Below are 27,151 nucleotides of genomic sequence, written 5' to 3'. Positions count from 1 at the left end.
CAATCTGTGGTCCCAATCCTGTCCTCTCCTGCTCCTCCACCTTCGGGAATTCCAGCTGATCCAGGAAGTGCATCATTCCCTCCTTCCCTTCCGGGGGTTGAGCCTTATACAGCCTCTCATACAATGCCTTAAACACCCCGTTCACCCTCTCTGCTCCCCGTTCCATCTCACCCTCCTCGTCCCTCACCCCACCTATCTCCCTTGCCGCCCCTCTCTTCCTCAATTGTTGGGCCAGTAACCGGCTCGCCTTCTCTCCGTACTCATACTGTACTCCCTGTGCCTTCCTCCATTGTGCCTCTGCGCTGCCCGTGGTCAGCAAGTCAAATTCCGTATGCAACCTTCGTCTTTCCCTGTACAGTCCCTCATCCGCAGCCTCTGCATACTGCCTATCCACCCTCAAAATTTCTCTCAACAATCGCTCCCTCTCTTTACTCTCTTGTTTCCCCTTATGGGCCTTTATGGAAATCAGTTCCCCTCTGACCACTGCCTTCAGTGCCTCCCAGACCACTCCCATCTGAACCTCCCCATTATCGTTAATCTCCAGGTATTTTTCGATACATCCCCTCACCCTTACACACACCCCCTCATCCGCCAACAGTCCCTTATCTAATCTCCAGAGTGGGTGCCGTTCCTTTTCCTCCCCTACTACCAGATCTACCCAATGTGGGGCATGGTCCGAGATGGCTATGGCCGAATACTCCATCCCTGTCACCTTCGGGATCAGTGCCCTTCCCAGGACAAAGAAGTCTATCTGAGAATACACCTTGTGGACATGAGAAAAGAAGGAAAACTCCCTACTCCTGGGCCTAGTGAATCTCCAGGGGTCTACCCCTCCCATCTGCTCCATGAAGTCCTTAAGCACCTTGGCTGCTGCCGGCCTCCTCCCGGTCCTAGACCTGGACCGGTCCAGCCCTGGATCCTGCACCGTGTTGAAATCTCCCCCCATTACCAACTTTCCCGCCTCCAGGTCCGGGATACGCCCCAGCATACGCTTCATGAAGTTTGCATCATCCCAGTTCGGGGCATATACGTTCACCAGAACCACCGCTTCCCCTTGTAATCTGCCATTCACCATCACGTATCTACCCCCACTGTCCGCTACTATGGTCCTCGCCTCAAACACTACCCGTTTCCTCACTAATATAGCCACCCCTCTATTTTTCGCATCCAAGCCCGAATGAAATACCTGTCCCACCCATCCTTTACGTAATCTGACCTGATCCGCCAGTTTCAGATGCGTCTCCTGTAGCATGACCACATCTGCCTTTAATTTCTTTAGGTGCGCGAGTACCCGTGCCCTCTTAATCGGCCCATTCAGCCCTCTCACATTCCACGTGATCAACCGGGTCGGGGGGCTCTTTAGCCCCCCCCCCCCCCATGTCGACTAGCCATCCCCTTTTTTAGACCAGCTCCTCACCCGGCTCCCACGCTCCCGTTTGTCCCCCCGACGGTGTCCTCCCGTCCCGACCACCCCGCCCCATAACAGCTCCCCCTTTCCCTTAGCAGCAGCAACCCAGTTAACCCCCCCTCCCCTCCGCTAGATCCCTTTCTAGCGTAATTGCTCCCCCCATGTTACTCCCAGAAGTCAGCAAACTCTGGCTGACCTCGGCTTCCCCCTTTTATCATTGGCCCCCCATTGTGTAAGGCCCTCTCCTTCCTGCGCTCCCTGTCCCGCCGCAATTACCATAGCGCGGGAACACAGCCCGCGTTTCCCACTCGGCCCCGCCCCTAATGGCGCAGCTCCCTCTCTCCTTCCCCCTCTCCTTCCCCACCGGCGCCCACAGTTCACCATACCCCCCCCCCCCCCCACGAGGGGAATAGAGAAAAATTTTCCCCCGTTTCCCCCTTCCCCGTCCCATACAATCCCCCCACTACTTTATTACAGAAACTCTTTCTCTCTCCAGTCTAGTCCAACTTCTCCTCTATAATAAATGTCCACGCCTCTTCTGCCGTCTCGAAGTAGTGATGTTTCCCTTGGTGTGTAACCCACAGTCTCGCTGGCTGCAGCATTCCAAATTTAACTTTCTTTCTATGTAGCACCGCCTTGGCCCGATTGAAACTCGCCCTCCTTCTCGCCACCTCCGCACTCCAATCCTGGTACACGCGGACCACCGCATTTTCCCACCTGCAGCTCCGTGTCTTTTTCGCCCATCTCAGGACCATCTCCCTGTCCTTATAGCGGTGAAACCTCACCACTATGGCTTGAGGTATTTCTCCTGCCTTTGGTCTTCGCGCAAGGACTCGATATGCTCCCTCCACTTCCAATGGGCCCGTCGGGGCCTCCGGTCCCATTAACGAGTGAAGCAATGTGCTCACATATGCCCCGACGTCTGCCCCCTCTGCACCTTCGGGAAGACCCAAAACTCTTAAGTTCTTCCTCCTCGAGTTATTCTCCAGGGCTTCCAGCCTCTCTGCACACCTTTTATGCAGTGCCTCGTGCGTCTCTGTCTTCACCACCAGGCCCTGTATTTCATCCTCATTCTCAGCAGCGTTTGCCTTCACATTACGAAGCTCCAACTCCTGGGTCTTCTGTGCCTCCTTTAGCCCTTCAATCGCCTGTAGCATCGGGGCCAACACCTCCTTCTTCAGCTCCTCCACACAGCGCCGCAGGAACTCTTGCTGTTCCGGGCCCCACACCGAACGCCCTCCTTCCGCCGCCATCTTGCTTCGTGCTTCCCTTCCTTGCCGCTGCTCCTGAGGATCCTCTGCAATCCAGCCACTACTCTCTTCTTTCTCCATATATATCCGGGGGGGGTTCCCTTCTATTTCACCGCACAATGGTTTTAGCCGTCAAAAATTGCCGTTGGGGCTCCTAATAAGAGCCCAAAAGTCCGTTCCAACGGGAGGTGCCGAAACGTGCGACTCAGCTGGTCATCGCCGCACCCGGAAGTGTGAGCCCTGTTATGGGGTGGCTGAGTTCCCCCACCTTTCGGGAACCTCCCTTTCAGTCCCCCCTGTTCTAGCCCCTCCTCCCATTCTAGCCCCTCCCTTTCATCCCCCACCCTTCATACCCTTCTTCACCCCCTTCAGGCCCTCTTCAGGACTTGGCAGTGCCATGTGGTACCTAGGCACTACGAATCTGACAGCCTGGCAGTGCCAGTGTGCCGGTGCTGTGCCTGGGTGCACAATGAGGTGGAAAAATTGCGCATGAGAGAATGTGAAATGGGCCTTGGAATAGAGGATTTTATGAGGAGACTTAATAGATGTGTATAAAATTTTAAGGGGTTTTGATGAGAACCAGGACATGTATATTGGACCAAATGGCTTCAAAGAACAAAGAAAGGTACAGCACAGGAACTGGCCCTTCGGCCCTCCAAGCCTGTGCCGACCATGCTGCCCATCTAAACTAAAATCTTCTACACTTCCTGGGTCCGTATCCCTCTATTCCCATCCTATTCATTTATTTGTCAAGCTGCCCCTTCCTTCTGTGCAGTGGGATTTTATGAAAATAAAATTGCCAGTTTAATTCGTAGGCCTTCAGTTGTGAAGGACAGATGATTACTTGTGTTTGTTAAAACAAACATTACGTCCCTAATTACTGAAAGGATGAAACACACTAGCAAACAGCAAATTTGAAGAATCCAGTTCAACGGTGGTGTAGAACCAAATAAAAATGTGTTTTCAATTAACTTCCCATGGCTGATCCTCTACTCTGCTCATAGTTTGAGGGAGATTTCCTACTTTGATACATGACAGATTTGATCATTATACATTCCCATTCTGTATTATTCCATGCGTTAATTCCAAAGAGGAATTTACTTTGGCTGAAATTGATATTGGAATTAGCATGTTGTTGTATGAGGAAAGATTGGACGGACTGGGCTTGTTTCCACTGGAGTTTCAAAGAGTGAGGGGTGATTTAATTGAAGTATATTAGATCCTGAATGATCTTAGCAAGGATGTTTCCTCTTGTGGGTGAGTCTAGAACTAAAGGGTACAGAGATGAGAATTGTTTTCTCAGAGTGCTGTGGAACTTTGGGACTCTCTGCCTCGGAAGTTAGTGGAGGGGGGGACATTAAATACTTTTTAGAGCAGTGGTCCATAGACTCGAAATACGAACAGATCAGCCAAGACATTGATTGGCACAGCAGGCTCGAGGGGCCAAATGGCCTACTTCTGCTCCTATTTCATATGTCCGTACGTTTGTTCGTATGAACAAAGAGAAAAATCTTGGGCTGGTTTTTCTGCCGTCGGGATGCTCCATTTTGCCAACATCCCGGGGATTTCCCGACAGCGTGGGGCTGCCCCACAATGGGAAACCCCATTAATCAGCCGGCGAAACAGAATCCTACTGGCGTGCCGCACCAGAATCCCGCCCCCCGTTCTTAATCTGCGAATGATAGTGGATGCTGGTTTGGTTCTCCTTTGTATCTTAGACACAACAAAAGGTTGCAAATACTTGGCCTGGTAAAGGAAATAAATCAGTCTCAAAACTCCAGTGTTTATTGGACGTTAGCCAAATTCCTCAGCTTTTTGTCTTCTCTCCTAATGTATTCCACAACATTGAATTGAATAGCTCCTGTGAGTCCACTCTCAGATCATAGTTTTTTTTTGTTGGGTTTAATTACAAGACGTTATTCTAATAGAGGCTTTGAGATGGCATAAAACCACAAGGGTGAAATTGAAGCAGTATAAATCAGATATCGGCAGCTGGCTAGGTTACAGCTATGTAATCATTTCCCACCATTTTAATTGAACGCCTCTTGGAGACCCTTCTGCTGTGATTTAGATAGGTTTCTTTCCCCCGCTGTGCATCATTGCTGAAGTTGAGACTCTTCTAATTGAAGTAAAAGCTTGAAATCAAAAGCTGGGAGTCGCTTCAAACTCTCGGTTTACGCTTTTCTTTACCCGCGAGAGAAATTAAATGAGGATTGTGCGCATTGCGATGTTTGCACCCCTCACCCCCCGGAAGGAGGATAATGCATGTGCAGAGCGATGGCAGGTCAGTCACTTGTCGTCTCAACTGACACTTTCTGAAGAACGGCATGTTACATCTTTCCAATACTTTTAACAATTCTTTTTAAGCATGAAAATATCCCCAAAAAATTGGTCCAGGTTTTGCAGTTGCTCCCATTGTAAGTTTATCTTTTAGAACCTGACTGCTATTTATAATTAAGCAATAAAGGGCAATTTCAAAGGTGAAGTTTGCACTTCTGGGCATTTGCTATGCCATCCTCACCTAGGAACATCAGGGGTGGTGGTAGTGGTGGTGGGGTGGGGGGGGGCTTCCAAATGCTTCTTATACAGATCCCTGGAGTTTGGAAGTTATGGCTTGTTATGTCATGTAAAACCAAATAATAAACTTATTTTGCCACAGTGATGATCAGTAGTGTCGCAGCAGGGTCTATTTTAAAAATTGGTAGTGAGGAGGCGCACGAGTATAAAATAGAATGATATTAAAAAAGACAAATGAGACAGTGTTTATGAGAGCATTGAATCCACTGTCTGGATATGCAAAAGGTAAATAATGGTGAGGTAAAGGTTATTTACACTGTAATAGATGTTGCCTGCAGTTTTGATTGCCTTTATTATTAATACATTGTGGAACTAATTAGTTAATTCCCCACACATTTAATTGTCTCGAATATTTCCTTGTTAGATTTTTCTAGAAGGTTTGGCTCAGTTGGCTGAACAGCTGGTTCGTGATTCCGAGCACGGCCAGCAGCGCTGCTTCAATTCCCGTGCTGGTTGCTGTTGTTCTTTGCCCCTCGCCTGATCCTCAGGTTAAATCACCGCCGGTCATCTCCCCTCAAAAGGGGAAAGCAGCCTATGGTCATCTGGGATTATGGCAACTTTACTTACTTATACTAGAAGGAAAAGCTGTCAACCAGTCAGTTTCAGAAGTCGAATGCTGTACAATCATAGGGAAGATAACACTCTTGCAAAAATGTCTTTTTTATATACATTTCTGAAGATTATTACATGATCTGTGTGTTTTCTGACATTCATTTCTAGGATGGATGACATGCAACTGTGTAAGGAAATAACCCGACTTAAGAAAGAGCTGCAGAAACTGGTATCAATACCAGGTGGGTATCGGGAGTCTGCCGAAATCTAGTCAAGTTTGGAAAGATAGATTAACCAACCAACCTTGTTTTGAGTGGAAACCAAGGACCATCACCCTTAGCAGTTAGCCTTCAGTGATTGAGATTTTCTCCCACTGCACAGATAGGTCATCTGTGGAAATCAACTGAAGTGATATTTAAAACCAAAATGGAAGACTAGTAACTTGTATTGCTTTAATGCTTACATGAGTTATAATTTACTCTTGTATTTTGTGCTGGAACAAGCGGAGACTGTGCTCCAGGCCTGGTTGCATTGATTTCATTTTCCTGATAACAACAGTTAGAAATGATGTCAATCGTACATCACGCAGCAAAATGAATAAAACTGGTTCAGCCTGTGGGTTCTCTAATTTAGGTCTGAATTTCCACTCACAGGTCAGGAACGCAGAGTTGGGACATTCCTGGATTTGTAAACCTGAATTTTTGTTTGGGGGGAGGGTAGGGGGAAGGGTGGCGTAGGGGGCGTGGGTCTGGTGTGGGTGTAGGGGGTGTGAAGGAGAGCGGGTAAAAAATGGAGGGAGGGATATGGGGGTGGGAGGGGGTAATGAGGAGGGGGTGTGGGGCGCACAGAGCAGGGAGGGTATGAAGGGTAGGGGTGGGGAGGGGGCAAGGGGGATTGTGTGGGAAGGGGGAGGGGGCAGTTGGAGTGAAGGGGTGCAGAGGGTAATGGGAATTAAGACTGCTGTTCCTGGAAGGAGTGTGGAAGCTGCCGGGTGCAGAGGCAGGCTGACTGGAAGGGCTGCCTCTATGTTTCAACTGTTTGAAAGTCTGAAAAGTACTGATAAAACAAAAAACAGACCTCAGCCCCCCCCCCCCCCCCCCATGCCATCTCCATGCCACCCCATGCCCCTGTACCCATAGCAAGCAATGTTTTTGTAACACTCTAGACATTTTTCAAAAATTTAAGGGCAGGACTTTCAAATTGCTTGACAGCTCTCTTTGACAGTTGATCTTGACAGGTCCTCATAACGGTCTGACAGGTCCTTCTGATAGCGTTGAACAGTTGATTTTGAGAGATCTATTGGTAGTTCCAATGAGCTGGAAGATAATAGGTTTATGCACTTTTTATGTACATTTATCCTTCCTTTTAACAATCCCAAAGGACACCTGGCCTCCACCAAAGTGCACCTAATTTCCCCCAAAGGTCCCCGGGAGCAGATCCAAAGATGTACCTTACCTCTCCAATGGCTATCTCCCTGGCTATCCAAATGACTCCAGATAGTTCAGACTAACTTTTACTTGCTCTAATTTACACATTCCCTGGTTTCACACTGCAGGGATGCAAAAAATTGGAATTGAGTGGAGGCAGCTGATCATTTAAATGGTCATCTGCCTCCCAAAATGTGTTTGTGCAAAGCCCAGCCAGTCCCCTGGAAATAAGAAGTGCTATGTTTGAGGGCAGGATTTAGGGTTTCGTCCACGTCTGCCATTTTCACCATGACAGAGAGGCTATCCTTAGTTAGGCCTTAGATAGAAATCATCTATAAATGTAGAATTGTGTGCTCAGGCTAAATAAAACAGCCAAGAAAAGTAATTAGAACTTTAAAATATAAGAAACAGGATCACGTATAGACCACTCAGCTCTTCGATCTAGCTGAACTTATACCTCAAATTCACCCTCCCATATTAACCCCATATCACCTCAGTATCCAAAAATGTAACAATGTTTTTCTTCAATGTACTCAACAACTTGAGCATCCACCTGTGCTGCATTGTAATCCATCTGCCCTGCATTATCCATCCACCTAGCATTGTAATCCATCAACCTTACATTGTAATCCATTTGCCCTGTATTGTTCTCCATACTGCACCTTGTAATCCATATACCCTACATGAGAGTCCAACTGTCCCGCATTGTAATCCATACCCTGCTTTGTAATCCATCTGTCTTGCGCTGTAATCCATATTCCCTGCATTGTAAATTAACTGCCCTGCATTGTAATTCATGTTCCCTACATTGTCATCTATCTGCCCTACATTGTAATCCATCCACCTGTATTGTAATTCATCTACCATGAACTGTAATCCATCCACCCTACATAGAATATGTCTGCTCTACATTGTAATCCATCTAGTGTACATTGTAATCCATATTCCCAACATTGTAATCCATCCACCCTGCATTGTAATCAATCCACCCTGTATTGTAATCCATCCACCCTGCATTGTAATCCATCCACCCTGCATTGTAATCCATCCACCCTACATTGCAATCCATCCACCTCAATGAAGAGTGCAAGGAGAGCATGCAAGGAGCAGCACCAGGCATACTGTAAAACGAAGTGTCAATCTGGTGAAGCTACAACACAGGACTACCTGCATTTCAAACAACAAATGCAGCAAGTGATAGACAGAGCTAAGCAATCCCACAACCAACAGTAAGGCTGTGACCTGATTGGCTGGTAAGGAATCTGTGTTAAATTTGAACTAAAAACTAATTAAAACTAATTACTTTATTAGGTAGAGGAATAACTAAACCAGACGGCAGAGTATTTAGCTTGAAACGAAAGAGAAAATGCTGGAAAATCTCAGCAAGTCTGGCAGCATCTTTAGGGAGAAAAAAGAGCTTATAAAAAATGTATCGGTAAAGGAGTTGTGGGAGGAATGTTCCACATACCCCATAAAAAGGCAAGTGTAGCTAGGACCGATGCGGGTACCCATTGCTACACCTTTGATTTGGAGAAAGTGGGATCAGTTAAAGGAGAAGTTGTTGAGAGATAGAACGAGTTCAGCCAGGCGGAGGAGAGTGGTGGTGGGTGGGAATTGTCCGGGCCTCTTTTCGAGAAAGAAGCGAAGAGCTCTCAGGCCATCCTGGTGTGGGATGGAGGTATAGAGGGATTGCACATCCATGATGAATAGGAGGCAGTTAGGGCCCGCGAACTGGAAGCTGACAATATGGCGCAGGGCATCAGAGGAATCCCGGATGTAGGTGGGGAGGGGGTGGACCAGAGGAGTGAGGATGGAGTCAAGATAAGAGGAAATAAGTTTGGTGGGGCAGGAGCATGCTGACACAATGGGCCTGCCGGGACAGTCCTTTTTGTGGATTTTGGGAAGTAGGTAAAAGCGGGCTATCCAGGGTTGGGAGACTATGAGATGGAAGCCGTAGGGGGAAGGCATCCGGAGGAAATGAGATCGCTAACGGTGTTGGAGATAATGGCTTGGTGTTCAGTGGTCTGGTCATGGTCCAGGGGGAGGTAAGAGGAAGTATCTGAGAGTTGGCGCTCAGCCTCTGCGAGGTAGAGGTCAGTGCGCCAGACGACAACAGCACCCCCTTTGTCGGCAGGTTTGATGACAAAGTTGGGGTTAGACCTGACGGAGTGAAGAGCAGAAAGTTTGGAAGGAGAGAGGTTGGAATGGGTGAGGGGGGCAGAATAATTAAGACAGCCAATGTCCCGTCGACAGTTCTCAATGAAAAGATCAAGGGCAGGTAATTGTCCCGGCGAGGGAGTCCAATTGGAGGCAGAATGTTGGAGGGACATGAAAGGATCAGTGGAACGGGGGGAGGATTCTTGCCCAAAAAAGTGGGCACGGAGACAAAGGCGGCGAAAGAAGAGTTCAACATCATGTCGAGCATTAGTATTTAGCTTTTAATTTTACAGTGACAATCTGGTGCCAGGGACCACATAGTTAATCGTAACTTAATCTAATAACGATTTGAGTGATTATTTTTACTTAATTAACTAGTGCTTAAATGTCACTCAGCGGGGTACAATGCTCTAACTGTGAGATGTGGCAGATCTGTGACGCTTCCAGCGTTCCGGCCGACTACGTCTGCAGGAAGTGTAACCAATGGCAGCTCCTCACAGACCGTGTCATTCGGTTGGAACAGCAGTTGGATGCACTTAGGAGCATGCAGGTGGTGGAAACGTCATAGATAGGAGTTATAGAGACGTGGTCACATCCAAGACACAGGCAGACAGATGGGTGACCGATAGAAAGGGCAGGCAGGCAGTGCAGGATTACCCTGTGGCTGTCCCCCTATCTAACAGGTATACCGTTTTGGATACTGTTGGGGGGGGTAGCCTATCAGGGTGCCTGAACAGCAGCAGCCTGAACAGTGGCACCACGACTGGCTCTGTTGCTCAGCAGGGAGGGCAAAGTGCAGGAGCGCGATAGTTATAGGGGACTCTATAGTAAGGGGCACAGATAGGTGCTTCTGTAGACAGGAAAGAGACTGCAGGATGGTATGTTGCCTCCCTGGTGCCCGGGTCAAGGATATCTCTAATCGAGCACAGGACATCCTGAAGGGGGAGGGTGAACAGCCAGAGGTCGTAGTACACATAGGTACTAACGATATAGGCAGGAAGAGTGATGAGGTCCTTCAGAAGGAGTTCAGGGAGTTAGGCAATAAGCTAAAAAGCAGGACCTCTAGTGTTGTAATCTCAGGATTACTCCCTGTGCCACGTGCCAGTGAGGCTAGAAATAGGAGGATAGTGCAGCTAAACACGTGGCTAAACTGGTGGTGCAGGAGGGAGGGTTTCAGATATCTGGACCATTGGGATCTCTTCCGGGGCAGGTGTGAACTGTACAAGAAGGACGGGTTGCATCTAAACTGGAGGGGCACCAATATCCTGGCTGGGAGATTTGCTAGAGTCACTGGGCAGGATTTAAACTAGTATGGCAGGGGGGTGGGAACCAGAGCGCTAGCGTAGAAGGTGTAAAAACTGAAGGGGAAATAGAGCACATAAATAAGAGAACCACATCACCCTGTCTGCTCAAACACAGTGGTTTGAAGTTTATTTGTTTCAATGCCAGAGGTATAAGGCAGATGAACTTAGAGCACTTATTGGTATTTGGAATTACGATGTTGTGGCTACCACGGAAACATGGTTAAAGGAAGGGCAGGATTGGCAGCTGAACGTTGGAGGATATAGATGCTTCAGGAGAGATAGAGGGGATGTAAAAGGGGCGGGGGAGTAGCATTACTGGTTATGGAGCATATTGTAGTCATTCTGCGGGAGGACACCTTGGAGAGCTCATACAATGAGGCAATCTGGGTAGAGCTTAGGAACAGGAAGGGGGCGATCACAATGTTGGGCGTTTATTACAGTCCCCAAGCTGCCTGCAAGCGATAGAGGAGCAGATAGGTAGAGAGATTTTGGATAGGTGCAAAAGTAACAGGATTGTTGTGGTAGAGGATTTTTATTTCCCTTATATTGACTGGGACTCACTTAGCGCTAGGGGTTTGGATGGGGCAGAGTTTGTAAGGTGTATCCAGGAACCCTTCTTGATGCAATATGTAGATAGTCCAACTAGGGAAGCGGTAGTACTGGATCTGGTATTGGGGAATGAGCCTGGACAGGTGGTTGAGGATTCAGTAGGGGAACATTTTGGGAGTAGTGACCACAATTCCATAAGGTTTGGGGTACTTTTGGATAGGGCTGAAGGTAACCCTCGCGTTAAGGTGCTAAACTGGGGAAAGGCAAATTACGCTAACATTAGACAGGAATTGAAGAATTTGAATTGGGTGCGGCTGTTGGATAATAAATCAACATTGGACATGTGGGAGTCTTTCAAGCGACAGTTGATTAGGATTCAGGAAAGTCACGTTCCTGAGAGAATGAAGGATAAGTATGGGAAGTTTAGGGAGCCTTGGATAACGAGTGATATTGTGAACCTCGTCAAAAGGAAAAAGGAGACTTGTACAGTCTAGAAGGGTGGGAACAGTTGAAACCCTTGAGGAGTATAAAGAAAGTAGGAAGGTATTGAAGCGGGAAATTAGGAGGGCTCGGAGGGGTCATGAAAAATTCTTGGCAAGTAGGATTAAGGTGAATCTCAAAGCTTTTTATTCAAATGTAAAAAGCAAGAGGGTGGCCAGAGAAAGGATTGGACCACTTAAGGACAGTGGGGGAATCTATGTGTTGAGCCAGAGGAAATGGGCGAGGTACGAAATGAATACTTTGCAACAGTGTTCACTAAAGAAAGGGACTTTGTGGAAATTGATTCTTGGGAAGGGTGTGTGGAGTCTGGATCATGTCAACATCGAAAAGGAGGAGGTATTGGGTCTTTGAAAAGATATTAAGGTAGATGAGTCTCCTGGGCCAGTTGGGATTTATCCCAGAATACTGAGGAAAGCAAGGGAGGAGATTGCTGGGGCCTTGACTGACATCTTTGTATCCTCATTGGCTACAGGTGAGATCCCAGAGGACTGGAGAATAGCTAATGTGGTACCGCTGTTTAAGAAAGGTAGCAGGGATAATCCTGAAAACTATAGGCCGGTGAGCCTCACATCGGTTGTAGGTAAATTATTGGAGAGAATTCTCAGGGACAGGATTTATACCCATTTGGAAACAAATGTACTCATAAGCGATAGACAACATGGTTTTGTGAAGGGGAGGTCGTGCCTCACTAATTTGATCGAGTTTCTTGAGGAGGTGACAAAGATGATTGATGAGGGAGGGCGGTGAATGTTGTTTACATGGACTTCAGTAAAGCCTTTGACAAGGTGCCTCATGGAAGACTGGTACGAAAGGTGAAGACACACGGGATCAGAGGTGAGGTGGTAAGATGGATACAGAACTGGCTCGGTCACAGAACGCAAAGGGTAGCAGTAGAAGGGTGTTTTTCTGAATGGAAGGTTATGACTAGTGGTGTTCCACAGGGATCAGTGCTTGGGCCTCTGTTGTTTGTGGTGTACATAAACGATTTGGAAGAAAATGTAGCCGGTCTGATTAGTAAGTTCGTGGATGACACCAAGGTTGGTGGAGTGGCAGATAGTGTTGAGGATTGTCAGAAGATGGTCTACATCTGAACCTGAGGGGCACAAATATCCTGGGGGGGAGATTTGTTAGTGCTCTTTGGGGGGGGTTTAAACTAATGCAGCAGGGGCATGGGAACCTGGATTGAGGTTTTAGGGTAAGGGAGAATGAGAGTAGAGAGGTCAGGAGCACAGATTTGACGTCGCAGGAGGGGGCCAGTGTTCAGGTAGGTGGTTTGAAGTGTGTCTACTTCAATGCCAGGAGTATACGAAACAAGGTAGGGGAACTGGCAGCATGGGTTGGTACCTGGGACTTCGATGTTGTGGCCATTTCGGAGACATGGATAGAGCAGGGACAGGAATGGATGTTGCAGGTTCCGGGGTTTAGGTGTTTTAGTAAGCTCAGAGAAGGAGGCAAAAGAGGGGGAGGTGTGGTGCTGCTAGTCAAGAGCAGTATTACGGTGGCTGAGAGGATGCTAGATGGGGACTCTTCTTCCGAGGTAGTATGGGCTGAAGTTAGAAACAGAAAAGGAGAGGTCACCCTGTTGGGAGTTTTTTATAGGCCTCCTAATAGTTCTAGGGATGTAGAGGAAAGGATGGCGAAGATGATTCTGGATAAGAGCGAAAGTAACAGGGTAGTTATTATGGGAGACTTTAACTTTCCAAATATTGACTGGAAAAGATATAGTTCGAGTACAATAGATGGGTCGTTTTTTGTACAGTGTGTGCAGGAGGGTTTCCTGAAACAATATGTTGACAGGCCAACAAGAGGTGAGGCCACGTTGGATTTGGTTTTGGGTAATGAACTAGGCCAGGTGTTGGATTTGGAGGTAGGAGAGCACTTTGGGGACAGTGACCACAATTCGGTGACGTTTACGTTAATGATGGAAAGGGATAAGTATACACCGCAGGGCAAGAGTTATAGCTGGGGGAAGGGCAATTATGATGCCATTAGACATGACTTGGGGGGGATAAGGTGGAGAAGTAGGCTGCAAGTGTTGGGCACACTGGACAAGTGGGGCTTGTTCAAGGATCAGCTACTGCGTGTTCTTGATAAGTATGTACCGGTCAGGCAGGGAGGAAGGCGTCGAGCGAGGGAACCGTGGTTTACCAAGGAAGTGGAATCTCTTGTTAAGAGGAAGAAGGAGGCCAATGTGAAGTTTCGGTTGGGGCGATGGAGAGTTACAAGGTAGCGAGGAAGGATCTAAAGAGAGAGCTAAGACGAGCAAGGAGGGGACATGAGAAGTATTTGGCAGGAAGGATCAAGGAAAACCCAAAAGCTTTCTATAGGTATGTCAGGAATAAGCGAATGACTAGGGAAAGAGTAGGACCAGTCAAGGACAGGGATGGGAAATTGTGTGTGGAGTCTGAAGAGATAGGCGAGATACTAAATGAATATTTTTCGTCAGTATTCACTCAGGAAAAAGATAATGTTGTGGAGGAGAATGCTGAGCCCCAGGCTAATAGAATAGATGGCATTGAGGTACGTAGGGAAGAGGTGTTGGCAATTCTGGACAGGCTGAAAATAGATAAGTCCCCGGGACCTGATGGGATTTATCCTAGGATTCTCTGGGAGGCCAGGGAAGAGATTGCTGGACCTTTGGCTTTGATTTTTATGTCATCGTTGGCTACAGGAATAGTGCCAGAGGACTGGAGGACAGCAAATGTGGTCCCTTTGTTCAAAAAGGGGAGCAGAGACAACCCCGGCAACTATAGACCGGTGAGCCTCACGTCTGTAGTGGGTAAAGTCTTGGAGGGGATTATAAGAGACAAGATTTATAATCATCTAGATAGGAATAATATGATCAGGGATAGTCAGCATGGCTTTGTGAAGGGTAGGTCATGCCTCACAAACCTTATTGAGTTCTTTGAGAAGGTGACTGAACAGGTAGATGAGGGTAGAGCAGTTGATGTGGTGTATATGGATTTCAGCAAAGCGTTTGATAAGGTTCCCCACGGTAGGCTATTGCAGAAAATACGGAGGCTGGGGATTGAGGGTGATTTAGAGATGTGGATCAGAAATTGGCTAGCTGAAAGAAGACAGAGGGTGGTGGTTGATGGGAAATGTTCAGAATGGAGTACAGTCACAAGTGGAGTACCACAAGGATCTGTTCTGGGGCCGTTGCTGTTTGTCATTTTTATCAATGACCTAGAGGAAGGCGCAGAAGGGTGGGTGAGTAAATTTGCAGACGATACTAAAGTCGGTGGTGTTGTCGATAGTGTGGAAGGATGTAGCAGGTTACAGAGGGATATAGATAAGCTGCAGAGCTGGGCTGAGAGGTGGCAAATGGAGTTTAATGTAGAGAAGTGTGAGGTGATTCACTTTGGAAGGAATAACAGGAATGCGGAATATTTGGCTAATGGTAAAGTTCTTGAAAGTGTGGATGAGCAGAGGGATCTAGGTGTCCATGTACATAGATCCCTGAAAGTTGCCACCCAGGTTGATAGGGTTGTGAAGAAGGCCTATGGAGTGTTGGCCTTTATTGGTAGAGGGATTGAGTTCCGGAGTCGGGAGGTCATGTTGCAGCTGTACAGAACTCTGGTACGGCCGCATTTGGAGTATTGCGTACAGTTCTGGTCACCGCATTACAGGAAGGATGTGGAGGCTTTGGAGCGGGTGCAGAGGAGATTTACCAGGATGTTGCCTGGTATGGAGGGAAAATCTTATGAGGAAAGGCTGATGGACTTGAGGTTGTTTTCGTTGGAGAGAAGAAGGTTAAGAGGAGACTTAATAGAGGCATACAAAATGATCAGGGGGTTGGATAGGGTTGACAGTGAGAGCCTTCTCCCGCGGATGGAAATGGCTGGCACGAGGGGACATAACTTTAAACTGAGGGGTAATAGATATAGGACAGAGGTCAGAGGTAGGTTCTTTACGCAAAGAGTAGTGAGGCCGTGGAATGCCCTACCTGCTACAGTAGTGAACTCGCCAACATTGAGGGCATTTAAAAGTTTATTGGATAAACATATGGATGATAATGGCATAGTGTAGGTTAGATGGCTTTTGTTTCGGTGCAACATCGTGGGCCGAAGGGCCTGTACTGCGCTGTATTGTTCTATGTTCTATGTTCTATGTTCTATGTTTAAGATACCGCAGGACATAGATAGGTTGGAGACTTGCGCAGAGAAATGGCAAATGGAGTTTAATCCATTTGTCAGGAATAAGCGAATGACTAGGGAAAGAGAAGGACCAGTCAAGGACAGGGATGGGAAATTGTGTGTGGAGTCTGAAGAGATAGGCGAGATACTAAATGAATATTTTTCGTCAGTATTCACTCAGGAAAAAGATAATGTTGTGGAGGAGAATGCTGAGCCCCAGGCTAATAGAATAGATGGCATTGAGGTACGTAGGGAAGAGGTGTTGGCAATTCTGGACAGGCTGAAAATAGATAAGTCCCCGGGACCTGATGGGATTTATCCTAGGATTCTCTGGGAGGCCAGGGAAGAGATTGCTGGACCTTTGGCTTTGATTTTTATGTCTTCATTGGCTACAGGAATAGTGCCAGAGGACTGGAGGACAGCAAATGTGGTCCCTTTGTTCCAAAAAGGGGAGCAGAGACAACCCCGGCAACTATAGACCGGTGAGCCTCACGTCTGTAGTGGGTAAAGTCTTGGAGGGGATTATAAGAGACAAGATTTATAATCATCTAGATAGGAATAATATGATCAGGGATAGTCAGCATGGCTTTGTGAAAGGTAGGTCATGCCTCACAAACCTTATTGAGTTCTTTGAGAAGGTGACTGAACAGGTAGACGAGGGTAGAGCAGTTGATGTGGTGTATATGGATTTCAGCAAAGCGTTTGATAAGGTTCCCCACGGTAGGCTATTGCAAAAAATACGGAGGCTGGGGATTGAGGGTGATTTAGAGATGTGGATCAGAAATTGGCTAGCTGAAAGAAGACAGAGGGTGGTGGTTGATGGGAAATGTTCAGAATGGAGTACAGTCACAAGTGGAGTACCACTAGGATCTGTTCTGGGGCCGTTGCTGTTTGTCATTTTTATCAATGACCTAGAGGAAGGCGCAGAAGGGTGGGTGAGTAAATTTGCAGACGATACTAAAGTCGGTGGTGTTGTCGATAGTGTGGAAGGATGTAGCAGGTTACAGAGGGATATAGATAAGCTGCAGAGCTGGGCTGAGAGGTGGCAAATGGAGTTTAATGTAGAGAAGTGTGAGGTGATTCACTTTGGAAGGAATAACAGGAATGCGGAATATTTGGCTAATGGTAAAGTTCTTGAAAGTGTGGATGAGCAGAGGGATCTAGGTGTCCATGTACATAGATCCCTGAAAGTTGCCACCCAGGTTGATAGGGTTGTGAAGAAGGCCTATGGAGTGTTGGCCTTTATTGGTAGAGGGATTGAGTTCCGGAGTCGGGAGGTCATGTTGCAGCTGTACAGAACTCTGGTACGGCCGCATTTGGAGTATTGCGTACAGTTCTGGTCACCGCATTACAGGAAGGATGTGGAGGCTTTGGAGCGGGTGCAGAGGAGATTTACCAGGATGTTGCCTGGTATGGAGGGAAAATCTTATGAGGAAAGGCTGATGGACTTGAGGTTGTTTTCGTTGGAGAGAAGAAGGTTAAGAGGAGACTTAATAGAGGCATACAAAATGATCAGGGGGTTGGATAGGGTTGACAGTGAGAGCCTTCTCCCGCGGATGGAAATGGCTGGCACGAGGGGACATAACTTTAAACTGAGGGGTAATAGATATAGGACAGAGGTCAGAGGTAGGTTCTTTACGCAAAGAGTAGTGAGGCCGTGGAATGCCCTACCTGCTACAGTAGTGAACTCGCCAACATTGAGGGCATTTAAAAGTTTATTGGATAAACATATGGATGATAATGGCATAGTGTAGGTTAGATGGCTTTTGTTTCGGTGCAACATCGTGGGCCGAAGGGCCTGTACTGCGCTGTATTGTTCTATGTTCTATGTTCTATGTTCTATGTTTAAGATACCGCAGGACATAGCTAGGTTGGAGACTTGCGCAGAGAAATGGCAAATGGAGTTTAATCCATTTGTCAGGAATAAGCGAATGACTAGGGAAAGAGAAGGACCAGTCAAGGACAGGGATGGGAAATTGTGTGTGGAGTCTGAAGAGATAGGCGAGATACTAAATGAATATTTTTCGTCAGTATTCACTCAGGAAAAAGATAATGTTGTGGAGGAGAATGCTGAGCCCCAGGCTAATAGAATAGATGGCATTGAGGTACGTAGGGAAGAGGTGTTGGCAATTCTGGACAGGCTGAAAATAGATAAGTCCCCGGGACCTGATGGGATTTATCCTAGGATTCTCTGGGAGGCCAGGGAAGAGATTGCTGGACCTTTGGCTTTGATTTTTATGTCTTCATTGGCTACAGGAATAGTGCCAGAGGACTGGAGGACAGCAAATGTGGTCCCTTTGTTCCAAAAAGGGGAGCAGAGACAACCCCGGCAACTATAGACCGGTGAGCCTCACGTCTGTAGTGGGTAAAGTCTTGGAGGGGATTATAAGAGACAAGATTTATAATCATCTAGATAGGAATAATATGATCAGGGATAGTCAGCATGGCTTTGTGAAAGGTAGGTCATGCCTCACAAACCTTATTGAGTTCTTTGAGAAGGTGACTGAACAGGTAGACGAGGGTAGAGCAGTTGATGTGGTTTATATGGATTTCAGCAAAGCGTTTGATAAGGTTCCCCACGGTAGGCTATTGCAAAAAATACGGAGGCTGGGGATTGAGGGTGATTTAGAGATGTGGATCAGAAATTGGCTAGCTGAAAGAAGACAGAGGGTGGTGGTTGATGGGAAATGTTCAGAATGGAGTACAGTCACAAGTGGAGTACCACAAGGATCTGTTCTGGGGCCGTTGCTGTTTGTCATTTTTATCAATGACCTAGAGGAAGGCGCAGAAGGGTGGGTGAGTAAATTTGCAGACGATACTAAAGTCGGTGGTGTTGTCGATAGTGTGGAAGGATGTAGCAGGTTACAGAGGGATATAGATAAGCTGCAGAGCTGGGCTGAGAGGTGGCAAATGGAGTTTAATGTAGAGAAGTGTGAGGTGATTCACTTTGGAAGGAATAACAGGAATGCGGAATATTTGGCTAATGGTAAAGTTCTTGAAAGTGTGGATGAGCAGAGGGATCTAGGTGTCCATGTACATAGATCCCTGAAAGTTGCCACCCAGGTTGATAGGGTTGTGAAGAAGGCCTATGGAGTGTTGGCCTTTATTGGTAGAGGGATTGAGTTCCGGAGTCGGGAGGTTATGTTGCAGCTATACAGAACTCTGGTACGGCCGCATTTGGAGTATTGCGTACAGTTCTGGTCACCGCATTATAGGAAGGACGTGGAGGCTTTGGAGCGGGTGCAGAGGAGATTTACCAGGATGTTGCCTGGTATGGAGGGAAAATCTTATGAGGAAAGGCTGATGGACTTGAGGTTGTTTTCGTTGGAGAGAAGAAGGTTAAGAGGAGACTTAATAGAGGCATACAAAATGATCAGGGGGTTGGATGGGGTGGACAGTGAGAGCCTTCTCCCGCGGATGGATATGGCTGGCACGAGGGGACATAACTTTAAACTGAGGGGTAATAGATATAGGACAGAGGTCAGAGGTAGGTTCTTTATGCAAAGAGTAGTGAGGCCGTGGAATGCCCTACCTGCTACAGTAGTGAACTCGCCAACATTGAGGGTATTTAAAAGTTTATTGGATAAACATATGGATGATAATGGCATAGTGTAGGTTAGATGGCTTTTGTTTCGGTGCAACATCATGGGCCGAAGGGCCTGTACTGCGCTGTATTGTTCTATGTTCTATGTTCTATAAATGTGAGGTAATGCATTTTGGTAGGTCTAACATCGAGGGGAAATGTACCATAAATGGTAAAACTCTTAGGAATATAGAAAGTCAGAGAGATCTGGGCGTGCAGGTCCATAGATCTTTGAAGGTGGCAACACAAGTGGACAAGGTAGTCAAGAAAGCATACGGAATGCTTGCCTTCATTGGACGGGGCATAGAGTATAAAACTGGCAAGTCATGCTACAGTTAGATAGAACCTCGGTGAGGCTGCACTTGGAATATTGCGCATATTTCTCATCGCCACACTACCAGAAGGATGTGGAGGTTTTGGAGAGGGTGCAGAGGAGGTTTACCAGGATGTTACCGGGTGTTGGCTATGTGGAGAGGCTGAATAGACTCGGACTGTTTTCATTAGAAAGGCGGAGGTTGATGGATGACCTGATAGAGGTCTACAAGATTATGAGGGGCATGTTTAGAGTGGATGGGCAGGCACTCTTTCCCAGTGTGGAGGGGTCAGTCACCAGGGGGCATAGGTTTCAGGTCCGTGGGGCAAAGTTTAGAGGAGATGTGCGAGGCAGGTCTTTTACACAGAAGGTGGTGAGTGCCTGGAATGCGTTGCCAGGGAAGGTTGTAGAAGCAGATACATTAACGGCATTTAAAAGGCATCTTGACAAACACATGGATAGGATGGGTATAGAGGGATACGGCACAAGGAACTGCTGAGGGTTTTGACAAAGGTTGGTATCATGACCGGTACAGGCTTGGAGGGCGGAAGGGCCTGTTCCTGTGCTGTATTGTTCTTTGTTTGTTCTTTGTTCAACGGATCAGATCTAAACTCTGCATTCCTGCCACTCGTGAATGGTGGTTAATAATTAAACAACTCACTGGAGGAGGAGGTCCCACAAATACTCACACCTTCAACAAAACTGAAGCATTCACAGTAATCTTAGCCAGAAGTGCTGAGTGGATGATCCGTCTTGGTCTTCTCCAGAGCTCCCTAGCATCACATATACCAGTCTTCAGCCAATTTGATTCACTCCACGTGATATCAAGAAACGGCTGAAGGCACTGGAGACTGCAAAGCTTATGGACCATGACAATATTCCGGCAATAGTGCTAAAGACTTGTGCTCCTCTAGCCATGTTGTTCCAGTACAGCTACAACACTGGCATCTACCCAGCAATGTGAAAATTGCCTAGGTATTTCCTCTGCACAAAAAGCAGCACAAATCCAACCTGGCCAATTACCGCCCTATCAATCTACTCTCAATCATCAGGAAAGTGACGGAAGGGGTCATCAACAGTGCTATCAAGTGGCACTTACTTAACAATAACACCCTCATTGATGCTCTGTTTGGGTTCCGCTAGGGTCACTCAGTTCCTGCCCTCATTACAGCCTTTGTTCAAACATGGCCAAAAAGCTGAACTCCAGAGGTGTGGTGAGAGTGACATTGAGGCAAAATTTGATCAAGTGGCATCAAGCAGCTCTAGCAAAACTGGAATCAGTGGAAATCGGGGGAAAGCTCTCCACTGGTTGGAGACATACTTAGCACAAAGGAAGGTGGTTGTTGGAGGTCAGTCATCTCAGTCCTGGGACATCACTGCAGGAGTTCCTCATAGTAGTGCCCTAGGCCCAACCATCTTCAACTACTTCATCAATGATCTTCCTTCCAACATAAGGTCAGATGTAGGGATGTTCACTGATGATTGCACAATGTTCAGTACTGTTCATGACCCCTAACACACTGAAGCAGTCAACGTGCAACCAAACCTGGAAAATATCCAGGCCTGGGCTGACAAGTGGCAAGTAACATTCGTGCCACACAAGTGCCAGGCAATGACCATTTCCAATAAGAGAGAATCAAACCATCACCCTTTGACATTCAATGGCGTTACCATCATTAAATTCCTCACTATCAACATTCTGGGGGTTACTATTGACCAGAAACTGAGCTGGACTAGCCATAAAAATACTGTGGCTACAAGAGCAGGTCAGAGGCTAGGAATCCTGCCACGTGTAACTCACCTCCTGACCCCCTCCTAAAGCCTGTCCACCGCGTACAAGGCACAAGTCAGGAGTGTGTTGGAAAATTCTCCACTTGCCTGGGTGAGTGCAGTTCCAACAACACCCAAGAAGCCAAACACCATTCAGGACAAAGCAACCTGCTTGATTGGCACGCCTTCCACAAATATTCATTCTCTCCACCATCAACACCACCACACAGTAGCAGCGGTGTGTACCATCTTTAAGATGCATTGCAGGCTCCTTAGGCAGCACCTTCAAACCCACGACCACTACCATCTAGAACAATAAGGGCAACAGACACATGGGAATATCACCGCCTGGAAATTCCCCTCCAAGTCACTCACCATCCTGACTTGGAAATATATCGCCGTTCCTTCACTGGCATTGGGTCAACATCCTGGAACTCCTTCCCTAACAGCACAGTAGGTGCACCTGTACCAAATGGGCGGCAGTGTTTTAAGAAGGCAGTTCACCACCACCTTCTCAAGGGCAATTAGGGATTAAAAAGTAAATTGTTGTGACCTTTTGAAATTTGGCATTCTTGTATTTGTCCTGATGAGTGCAAGATGAAGAGCTTCAGCAACATGTCTCTCTTTTCAGCAATACTCAGGTTCTGGGCTATCGAGTGAGTGTTTGTTATGTTGATGGAGGGATTAAAACTGGTCAGGACCTGCACCTCTTCATGATGGTTCTGTGGGATCTTTGACATCCACCTGTTTAACATCCCATCCTAAAGATCACCTTGGTTTAACATCCCATCCTAAAAACAGCACTTCTGACGATGCAGCCGCCCCTCAGTTCTGCACTGCGTGTCATCTTGGATTTTCTCAGCTTGAGACTCTGGAGTGGGATTTGAACCAAAAACCCTCGGATTCAAGATCAAGAATATACCACCTGAGCCACAGCTGGTTTCCCCTTCCTTAGCTAAAGCAGTGTTTATTGTAGCACTCCCACTGTCCCCGCAGCTCTGTTAATTCTCTGCAGACCAGGGATCAGAATTGAGCCATTACTAGTCTATGTGACTCAGCTACTTCTGGGAACCTCTGTGTCGCCGGTAGATAGGTTAAATAAAATCTTTCTCTGTAAATACTGACCTAACAGGCATTCACATTTGTAAATCTAGATAAGGACAAATCAAATGAAGATAAACAGAAGGAAGAAGAATTATTGCAACAGATCCACAAGCTGGTGGAGACGAGAGATTTTCTTGTGGATGATGTTGAATTTGAACGTTTGAGGTACAGAAACGTAACTTAAACAAGCCTTTTTCAAATGAATTTTGACACCGGATCAGGATTTGAAATTTGAATGATCAAATACGGGTTGATAAAGTGGCAATAAAAACGCTGCAAAAACTCAGCAGATCTGGCAGCATCTGAGGAGAGAGTAACCAAATTAACGTTTTGAATACATATGACTGGATTTCGGATTTTTATTTTAGATTTCTAGAATCTGCAGTTTTTTGCGTTGGTAAACTATGTAGTTGCTTTGAATAAATCGACTATGCAATGTTTGATAAGAAGTGATGACTGAATTTCATTGCTTTCACTATAGAGAAAAGGAGGAAGACAAAGAAATGGCTGATTTCCTGCAGGCAAAATTATCAAAGGCCAGCTCCAAAAAAACAAGTAGGTATTTGATTGTCGTGAGCCGCTGATTCTTTTCCTGCTTGTGTCACCTCTGAATGTTTCTCCCTGTCTCTCTCTCTCTCTCTCTCTCTCTCTCTCTCCCTCTCCCTCTCTCTCTCTCTCTCTCTCTCTCCCTCCCCCACCATCCAACCTTTGTTTTTGTTTTTTGGGAACAAGTTGGTTGCATCTAATAATGTACCTGCGTAAATTGATCGCTACCTCCAAGTACATCTTGACTCATCATAATGGCTCTACCCCAAGTTAAAGAGATGGACAGGGAAATTTGCTGCAGTTATACTGGTTTGTAAGGATGCAAATATATGTCCACTTTGGGACCGCACTGTAATTTCTGTTTCCTTAAATACAGTTTTGTATGCATCGTCCCAAAAGTTGAAGCTCTTCCCGAATGTAATGTTTTAAACAACACTGTGCCAAATGTGCATGAACGATGGCAAGATAGTCGGAGACTGAAATTTGTGTCGTTGAAGAAGGAAAATATGGCCTGAGTTCCTCACTTTCCTCCGGTTGTTGTGCTTGTTTACAGTTTTTTTAAATCTTCTGCCAGATGCTGTTGGTGTTCGCAGGGAATTTAGGTTTAAATTCATATCCCAAAAAGAATGCCCGAAGCATGATTTCAGCAAACTCCAGGTTTTGAGAAGGGGGCCTTTGAAGTGAGAGGGGTTTACTGAAGGAATTCCAGAGAGTGGGGCTGGAGTGGCTGAAAGTGCCTGTCAGAAATGGGGGGTGGGCGGAGGGATGATGGGACCAGAGATCTATCAATGGCCAGAGTTGGAAGCCATCTGGATATAGGGTTGAAGGAGGCTGATAAGAGATCGTGGAGTGAGTCCATGGAGATATCAAAGATGAAGATGAGGATTGTTCAATCAGTTCGTTGGATGGTATGCAGGGAGGCAACATGGGTCATTGGAGGCAGGAGTAAAAGTAAACAGGATTTTGGGTGGGATCCGATGTAGACGGCTAAGTTTTGGATAAGTTTGTGTTTCCAAAAAGAGAGGATGAAAGGTTTGCATTTATATCGTGCTTTCCATGATCACCAGGTGCCTCAAAGCGCTTTGCAGCCAATGAAATACTGAAGTGTGGTCATTATTGTAATGTAAATGTGGTTGGAAATTTGCGCACAGTAAGCTCCCACAAACTGCAATGTGAAATTGTGCCGATCATTTTTAACGATGATGAATGAGGGATAGATATTGGCCAGGACGCTGGGGTAGCTCCCTTTGAAATAGTACCATAGAACCTTTGACAGACACCCGAGCAGGCAGATTTGGTCCAATGAAGGATTAGAGGTCAGCAAGGAAGTCTCTGGGAAAGTTGACCAACAAAAACCTGAATAAGGAATTTAGTAGGGAAAAGGTGCTTTAGGAGCTAAGTGTTATACAGGTGAATGTATCAAGGTAACAAAGTATTGGGTGGGGTGTGGGGTTTAGCTGACCTGTGGGTTGAGCTGGATATGAAAGCTTTTCACTTTTGTTCAGAATGCTTGAGAAGCAGGAAATTGGAAAAAAGTGGCATAGGGGTTGAAAAGAATCGCTGGAATTTTCCAGCCGTTCACGCTAGTGGGATCTTCCAGCCCCAAAGATGGTGCACCCTGTGGCAAGGGATTCATTCAACGGGAACCCTTGTTGACAACGGCGGGACCAGAAGACCCCGCCACCGGCCAATGGCAGGCTGCATGGAAAATCCCGCCCAATGGCTTTGATTTTCCAATGTGCCATGCAAGGGGTATCTAAAGGTGATCATTGGCATTTAATTGGACAGTACGATGGCACAGTGGTTAGCACTGCTGCCTCACAGCACCAGGAACCCGGGTTCAATTCTGGCTTTGGGTGATGTCCGTGTGGAGTTTGCACTTTATCTCCGTGTCTGCGTGGGTTTCCTCCGGGTGCTCCGGTTTCCTCCCACAGTCCAAAGATTTGCAGATAAGGTGGATTAGCCATGATAAATTGCCCCTTAGTGTCCAAAGATGTGCAAATTAGATGGGTTACAGGGATAAGGTGGGTGAGTGGGCCTAGGTAGGGTGCTCTTTCAGAGGGCCGGTGCAGACATGATGGGCTGAATGGCCTCCTTTTGCACTGTAGGAATCCTTTAGAAATGTAACAAAGGCGAATAAATAGGAGCAGCAGGAGAGCATTTGGCCCCACAAACCTGTTCCATCTTTCAATAAGGTGTTGGGGGTGATGGAGGAGTGGACCAGGGTATCCTGGAGGGAACAGTCCCTGCAGAATGCTGACAGGTGGAGTGAGGGGAAGATGTGTTTGGTGGTGGTATCATGCTGGAGTTGGCAGAACTGGTGGACGATGATCCTTTGAACGCGGAAGCTGATGTGGTGAAAAGTGAGGACAAGGGGGAGCCTATCCTGGTTCTGGAAGGGAGGGGAAGGGGTGACTGCCTTAACCCACTTGCCTGCCTGCCCCCTAGAACCACAGACAGATTTTTGAAGTGAGTCAAACAACAAGATACAAGAGACAAACAATTTACACGGGGTAAAGTGGAAAGCAGTTTGAAACACAGAACTGAACCAGAACTGAAACAAAAACAGAAAATGCTGGAAAATCTCAGCAGGTCTGACAGCATCTGGGAAGAGAGAACAGAGCTAACATTTTGAGTCTGGATGACCCTTCATCAGAGCAAGAGAGAACTGGAAATAGAATTAGATTTATACAGTTTTTTTTGGAGAAATCCTTTGTCTGTGAACTCACCAGAATGAGACTGGCCTATCTCTACATTACAGAAACTAATATCTCTAAAGTAACTATTTTATATCACATTCGTCATTCCCTCCTTTTATCATTCCATGATAACCGAACTATCCAATCCATAGCTACGGTCCCTCATCTAAAAAGATCCATCGCTGCATTTCCAATTCCTGGCGTAGCCCCCCTTCATCTGCTGCACCCTCATGGATTTTGACAGCCAAGATTTTAGGGGCATTGATCTGTTCCAGTGTACCCCGCATTCTACCCATCACACATTTAAGGATGGCTGGGCCCACAAAGATGCAGCCAATAGCCACTGCTAAATACATGGCCATATTTATCAACCAGTCTTTCCAACCTCCAAATCCCCAGTTACCCCAAGAGCCAGGATCCTGCATTCCGTCCAGGTGATCCCGTATGTGATCCATAAATTTAGTGATGTTAGCAGTTAAGTCTTGAACTCCCATGATACACTTGCCCTGTACTATGGCGCATACCCCACCCTCACGGGCCAGAAGATAGTCAAGAGCATACCGGTTCTGCATTGCAAACAACCGCAGCTGAGACAATTCCTTGGTTATTGCCCCGAGGGCTTCCAAGGTTTCATTTCCCAAGATGGTAAGGCCACAAATAAAATAATTCCTATCGCTGACAGCCAAGGAACCCCCCACACCTCCCAGTGTCAAGACGCTCCGAATTCCCCACCGGGCTGAGGGGCCCCGGTTGGGTGCGAGAACCTGAGGTTTTTTCCAGTTCTCGCAGAATTCAGCTGAGACTGCCCGGCGTGCTAACTGATTATGCAGCATCCACGCCGAGGGGCAGGGGACTGTGGTAGGGACTAGAGTCCCAATAGCAATTTGGCGGGGAAATGGGGGTGACAAAACATTAGTTGCTGTACCATTAAAAAAAAAAAAGTAGTATCCTTGTTCCGTGTACAGGTGAGCATCACAATCAGTATATCGGTTGCGTAGGGATCCCCCAGTAGCCCAGTTTATCCAGCTTTGGAACGCCCATTCGGGCCGCCTAGCAATGCGGAAAGCCCTAGTCCCAACAGTGATATAAGAGACATTCGCCCAGCCACAAAGGAGCTGGATGCCGGCGTTCAATAGAACGCCAGTGGTGTTGTAACAAACGCATTGGCCAGACGCCAGGGTGATATGACACCTCCTGTCTGTACAGGTGGGGAACAGACATGTTATATTCGTTTCCACCTCTACCAGCAAACAGCCGTATCCTTCACTGCTGAAA

The 27,151-nt window shown here is 46.9% G+C and overlaps 1 protein-coding gene across 2 annotated transcripts in view; it reads left to right on the top strand.

Moving 5' to 3' along the window:
- LOC140395443 (bMERB domain-containing protein 1-like) overlaps positions 1 to 27,151 on the top strand; it is a 166,618-nt gene that overhangs the window by 107,736 nt on the left and 31,731 nt on the right. For both annotated transcript variants that reach the window (XM_072483203.1, XM_072483202.1), the window contains 3 exons: positions 5,956 to 6,029; positions 22,682 to 22,796; positions 23,113 to 23,186. In XM_072483203.1, coding sequence (XP_072339304.1) covers positions 5,956 to 6,029; positions 22,682 to 22,796; positions 23,113 to 23,186 — 263 coding nt within the window. The remainder of the gene's footprint in view (positions 1 to 5,955; positions 6,030 to 22,681; positions 22,797 to 23,112; positions 23,187 to 27,151) is intronic.

The sequence above is a fragment of the Scyliorhinus torazame genome, chromosome 18 (assembly GCF_047496885.1).
Source record: "Scyliorhinus torazame isolate Kashiwa2021f chromosome 18, sScyTor2.1, whole genome shotgun sequence".
Classification (NCBI taxonomy): domain Eukaryota; kingdom Metazoa; phylum Chordata; class Chondrichthyes; order Carcharhiniformes; family Scyliorhinidae; genus Scyliorhinus; species Scyliorhinus torazame.
This window is presented reverse-complemented; position numbering and strand designations above follow the sequence as displayed.